This window comes from Pygoscelis adeliae, unplaced genomic scaffold (genome assembly GCF_000699105.1).
Source record: "Pygoscelis adeliae isolate BGI_AS28 unplaced genomic scaffold, ASM69910v1 Scaffold350, whole genome shotgun sequence".
NCBI lineage: Eukaryota > Metazoa > Chordata > Aves > Sphenisciformes > Spheniscidae > Pygoscelis > Pygoscelis adeliae.
The window spans coordinates 960,522-966,521 of record NW_008823889.1 but is presented as its reverse complement, the minus strand read 5'-3'; the positions used below and the strand labels follow the sequence as shown (position 1 = coordinate 966,521).

General features: G+C 40.0%; 1 protein-coding gene across 1 annotated transcript in view; it reads left to right on the top strand.

Moving 5' to 3' along the window:
* The window catches only part of EGF (epidermal growth factor), a 59,305-nt gene that overhangs the window by 29,681 nt on the left and 23,624 nt on the right, over window positions 1–6,000 (top strand). The window contains exons 10-13 of the mRNA XM_009334844.1: window positions 150–275; window positions 1,242–1,378; window positions 3,352–3,500; window positions 5,131–5,235. Coding sequence (XP_009333119.1) covers window positions 150–275; window positions 1,242–1,378; window positions 3,352–3,500; window positions 5,131–5,235 — 517 coding nt within the window. The remainder of the gene's footprint in view (window positions 1–149; window positions 276–1,241; window positions 1,379–3,351; window positions 3,501–5,130; window positions 5,236–6,000) is intronic.

The window sequence follows — 6,000 nt, the reverse complement described above, 5'->3', positions numbered from 1 at the left end:
AGGCTTTTAAATAAATCTGTCAATCACTGAGATGCTTTGCACTGTAGAAATCCTAAGCAGAGTGAATGGTTCTCTTGCTTATACCTCTGATTTTGTTGTATTTTTTTCTTAGAATGGCAAAGTTAAATTTTTCAAATGCTCTGTTTAAGGTTGTACATCTCCAGATAATGGTGGCTGTAGTCAGATATGTTCTTCTTTAAGCCCGTCATCCTGGGAGTGTGCTTGTTTTCCTGGATATAAGCTTCAGCGAGACAGAAAGCACTGCACTGCTATAGGTCAGTATCTTGGTACACCTGCATATTTCTGCCAATAAAAGCGAAAACATTTTAGAGTCCTTTAAAGCGGGCTGCATAACTGGGATCCATTTTTTGCATTGGTTTTAGGCTACTTTGTGAAACTTGGGAAGTATTAGCTGTTTGGAAAAATAACCTATTTTGGAAATATACCAGAGCAAGCACTAGTATATGGTTCAGTCTCCCTCACAGAAGATTCAGTCTATTACCCAACTTCTGCATTTCACTCTGGGCTCCTGTCCTGCGGAGGTCTATCTGCAGTATTCAGTTTTTTGTGCCTTCATATAAATGTGGGTACAGTTTCTGCCCAGTGTAACAGAATTTGGAGAACATGGCAGGGAATAGTCTATTGAAGAACCTTCCCTACAAGGCTGTTTCTCCTCCATTGGCCCCAGGAAGCCCAGGTATTTGATGTGATGATTGGATTCCAGACCCTTCTGTTTCTTCTGAGAAAAGGGCAGACCCTGGTGAGCAGCAAGGTATAAACAATTGCATGAGAGAGGGGAGGAAAGAGAAGTTTGTGATTTGTTTCAGGAATAAGGGAAAAGCTTTATTTTTTGGAGGACAGTATTTTTCTTGCTTTTACTGTGAAAGGCTTCTTGTGCAAAAGTCAAGTGTTCTGGCATTTATGGTGATGCTGTGAAATGCAGAGGGAAGATTGTCTTGAGGCTAAGTCACTCAGTGTGAAATGCAGCGGGGCTAGTGACTGCCTTTATCACAAATTTTGAGGCTGATCTTGGGCAAGGCACTGATGCTGAAAACCTATATTTACATTTATTTTTGATTTCTGAGACAAGTGGAATGTAGGACAAGGGCCTTCATTTCTTTGTGCTTCTCTTCCTCATCTTGTCTTCTACTGTTACTTAAAATGTTAGCTAGGTAGTGATGCAGGGTAGAGATCACTTTGAACCTAGTGGAATTAACATATGTGCAAATTTTCATCAACAGGTCCTAAGCCATTTTTGTTATTTGCAAATGGCCAAGATATCCGCCAGATCAGTTTTGATGGCACAGATTATGCAAGTTTACTTGACTGGCAGATGGGAATAGTCTTAGCACTGGACTTTGACCCAGGGGAAAATAAGGTAAGGCATTAAAAATGAGAGGATTTTGAAGTGTTGCAAGGACAAATGGATTGGGCTTTCATGTGCCTTAACCTTTCTGCTGTCAGTGATCAAGATTACATGTTGTGCTGCTCGTTGTTTTGTTGCCAGTGTTTTGCAAACACTAGTCGAAGAGTTTCATCCTTTACTTACCAATTGAATGTGCTTTTTACATAGACATAGCTAATTCACAGAGAATTTGGATTTCTAAATTCACTTCAGGCATGATTTCAATTTCAAAGAGCTTTTGATAGTTTTCTCCCTTAAGATTTCAGTACTGTTTTCTGGAAATATATTGTGGGGTTTTTTCCACTGGGTAGCTGTAAAAGCAACAGTATCTTTTTTTTCTGTACAGCTACATCCCACAATCCCTACTAAATGTAGGAGTAATCTTAACAAGAATTACTTCCAATGTCCTGACATTATTGAAAAAAACTGCCGAACACTCACTGGGTTTATTGCTCTTACAAAATGAATTCCTCATATTACCAGATATTGCTATTGGAAATGGGAGTCTTCTCTGCATAAAGAGCTGTTTATCTGTATGGCCACATCCCAGTGCCCTACTCCTTGCCTGCAGAGTTGGGAAAGAATAGGAGTGCAGCTGTGCTCTGCTAAACCTTCTGTGGCAGATAGTTATTTTTTCCCATGGTGAGACTTATTTACACTGTAAAAAGTGTTACAGAAAGATGCTGGATGGTACAGTGAAAGCAGATGAGGAGCTCAGTTAAGTTGCTGGAAACATCTCAAGGCCTGGATGGACACAACTAAACAAATGCGAATGTTACCAGATCTGCGTTACAGGAGGATCGTTTCAGGCGCTGCTGGAGCATCGCCACTTGCTCCTGAAATAGGGCCCTGCTGGGGAACTAGCAGTTGTTCTGTGCTGTGCCAAATGTAAACCAGCGGTGCCGGTGACACGGGGTGTGCACTCTTGTTCCGCTTCTGTAGGGAGCTCTGTGCGACGGTGGGGTCGGCAGTGTGGAGGTGAGGTGCTGTGCAGTGGCCAGCCAGGCTGCAGCAGTCTGGTCCTGGTGGCGCAGAACTGAGGTGCGAGGAAAACTAGCTCAGCATCGCTCTGCGTTCCCATGGGAATTGTATTAGCTGCTTTAAGGCTAGAGGCCTTCCTCCTGCTTTGTTTGGCCTCATGGTTAGCATCAAAATGAAGTTATTTGTTTTGTTGCTACCATTTGCAAAGAAAGCCTCAGCGTTGCTTTGTATATAGTTCTGCCACAGAGAGTTTGGCTCCCTCTGGATATCAAATACAAGACAAATTTTTTTCCTCATCATTGGAAAACACAAACCTAGTTTCCCCACCAGCAGAGAACTTTTATTTTGACCCAGAACTGAGAAGCCTCTTCTGGAAATGTTAGAGTCTTTCAGTATAGACACCTGGCAAAAAATTAAGATATGTGCAGGCTGAAAGAGGAAAAAAATAGAAGCAAATTAGATAACTCCTTTTCCCTTACCAGCTCCTTGACACACATACACTACTACTCTCTTCTCCCCACTCCCCCTTTTCTAAAATGAGCAGCCAGTGAAATGATAACATGCTTCTTTTTGCCTGCTACTGTTTTTGCTACATTTTTTTTTGCTACTTTTTTTTTTTTGCTACTTTTTTTTGCTACTTTGCCTACTTTTGCTTCCTCAGCTGTGCTTCATGTGAGGTGGCTGCTCGCTGAAACAAAACCACAGGATATTCAGAAGGCTGTATATAGGGCAACCAGGATTTACAGCTAAGCACAAGCTGCCTGTAGAAGTCATCCTGGTTGAAGGATAAGTGCCTTTTTATTTGATCAGGGATCACAGGTTACCTGTGCAGCTTTTTGTGAATAAGCTGTTCAGGGAACTTTCAAGATGATGAAGTTATTTTAGAAATGGAGCTATTAGACAAGGGAAATTGAGCAGAAAGTGAGATGGGGACTAATAACACCTCATCTGTTATTTCTTCACAGATTTACTTTGCCCATACTGCCTTGAAATGGATAGAACGAGCTAATCTGGATGGCTCAAATCGTGAAAAAGTTATTCATGACGCTATAGATATACCCGAAGGCCTTGCTGTGGACTGGATTAACCGTAAATTGTATTGGACAGACAGAGGGTACGTGCTCCACAGTGCATTTATGTTGAAGCATGCCATAAAATATTTGGAATAAATGACCGGTGATACAGAAATAGCTGAGATATCACTCTAAATTCAGTAACGCTTCACATTCTGGTTGGGTAGCTGTAATCTCAAGTATACACAGTTGGAAGGTTCTTTAAAACTGGAATACTGGAAGATCACTTTGAGTCTGCTATTGTATTTTTATCTTTGTCTTTCCAAGAAGCAAGGGTTTGGACACAGTTGCAAGGAATCTAAAGCATGTACTGCATGTATACATATCTGTTTTGCACATGCACGTGTGAATATATATATGTATACACTCATATTTATATACATACACTGCATGTGTGTATATATAGGTATATCTTTATATCTTTATATATATATATAAATAGTAAGTATTACTGCACCGAGTACATCTTGGACAGAAGTCAGCATTGTTGACAGCTAGAATCATGCCCCTTTAAGCTAATGGAGAGTCTTTGTCAATTATCTCTGATAAAAGACGAATGGCCACGGGCAAACAATATGACTAGACATTCCAGCTAATACCTAACCTTACATGCAGAGAGAAACAAAATTGACCTTTGGTGGAAAGGCAGCGTCAGATCAGAACACATAATGAAGACTCCTTGAAGAGTGGTCATGATGTTTCAGTATGACCCATATTTTATTAGTCAATAAAAAATGGTTTTGAATGTACAGATCACCCTCCTTCTCCCTTTTAAAATATGTTGCTAGTCCACTTCCTTGCTATTAGGTACAATCTTGTCTGCGCAATTGTGCTCCTGTATAAATATGCCAGTGTTTCTTGTGAAATGGGAAATTGTGGTGCTCGTCTCTGTAAGATAAGAGTCAAGGGTTAAGCTGTGAATGTGTATCTGCCGCTTCCTTCTCACTCACTGCATTTACCTGTTCGTATTCCACATTTGCATGAATATATTTCTCCTTCCATCTTTGTGTGGCCTTTCTTTGCAGGTTCAGGTTGGCGTGGAAGGCTGTAGGTTTTATTTCAGGCAGAGGCTGATATTTGTTTGGCAAGGTGAAGTTTGTAGCAATAAGTACAGTTTTCTGGAAAAAAATTGGACTGGGAGACTGGCAACTTAGATTCTATACTTGACTCTGCCATAGATTTTAGGAGTGATCATAAGGACCTTAGCTTCATTCTTTCCTGTAAAATAGATATAATATGTAAATTGCTTGGTGATTTCTGGATGAAAAATGCTATGTAAAAGTACTATTTAAAAAAATTCTTTATGCATTCGATAATGCCATTCAGTTAGCAGCTTGCTTTCCTCCTGACTCCCTTTAAAGCTGACATTCATCTATTAGTGATCATACTTCCATCTCGTTATTTGCCCAGAAAAGGAGAACTTCGTGTCTCCTGCAGAGCAGCAGGTATTTTATCATCATGACCTGGACCAGATAATGAGGCTGTAACATGAATTACTTGTTGATAAAACAACTGGACATCCCACATCAGCAGGATTATTTCCTGTCATTGTAAAGTTATTTATTACAGTTTTGTGCTAAACTAAAGGAATGTAAAAACTTAGTATGTTCTGCCTCAGAAGGTAATTAAAAAGATAGCAGGGAGGACCTAACAGTGCCGTGTGTGTTGCAGGAAGGCGTGCATTGAAAGGAGCAATCTGAATGGAATGCAAAGAAAAATGATCATCTGGGAGGATATCTCCCAGCCCCGGGGGATTGCCATTCACCCATTTGCTAAGTAAGGAGCGATAAACCCAGTTAATTGTGTAATACTTGGGGAGGCTTTTTAAAAATGAGCATGCCAGTCTTGCCTTTTTGGCAGTCACAAAGTGCATTAGCCTCATGTTAGGATAGTCATTGCCTTGCAGAGTTGTGTGAACTGCAGTATTTTCTCGCTGGGTTTCTTTTGTGAGCTGGGACGTGTTCATTTCTCACATAGCTTTAAAAAAAATACCAGAAGCATTAAAGATATTGTATGCAGTTTAAGCTAAAGAAAAGCACAAGTGACTGAAGTCACCCTGACAGTTTGTGAGCACCACACTACAAACTTTGATGGTTCCATATCTATTAGTGTGAAAAAGGTAGTCACTTTTAACCAATGGTGCTTACAAAGGATTTTTTGGGCCATGTTTCAGTTTCTGAGGAAACTAAACCAAATCTACTGTTGTGGAGATGGGTTGATTTAAATGCACCTTATATCTTCTTATCTAGTGCTGAGATGATCAAAGGCATTTTGAATGTTTAAACTATTGATGAAATTCTGGCTGTTTTAATCAATGGCAAAGCCCCACGGATTTCAGTCAATATGCTTGTAGTAGGATGGTTTTAAATCTGTTGATTTTTTTTTTTTATGCTCATATCCTGCTGTAACTAAGCACTGATGAATGAAGCAGAGTTGGGGAGGGTGTTTTGTTAGCTTCACTCTGTACATAAAAGACCTGAAAGAATCTTTCAGTAGAGGTTGAACATGATAGAGACATTTTGCAGGAAAACTTTTAAGAAC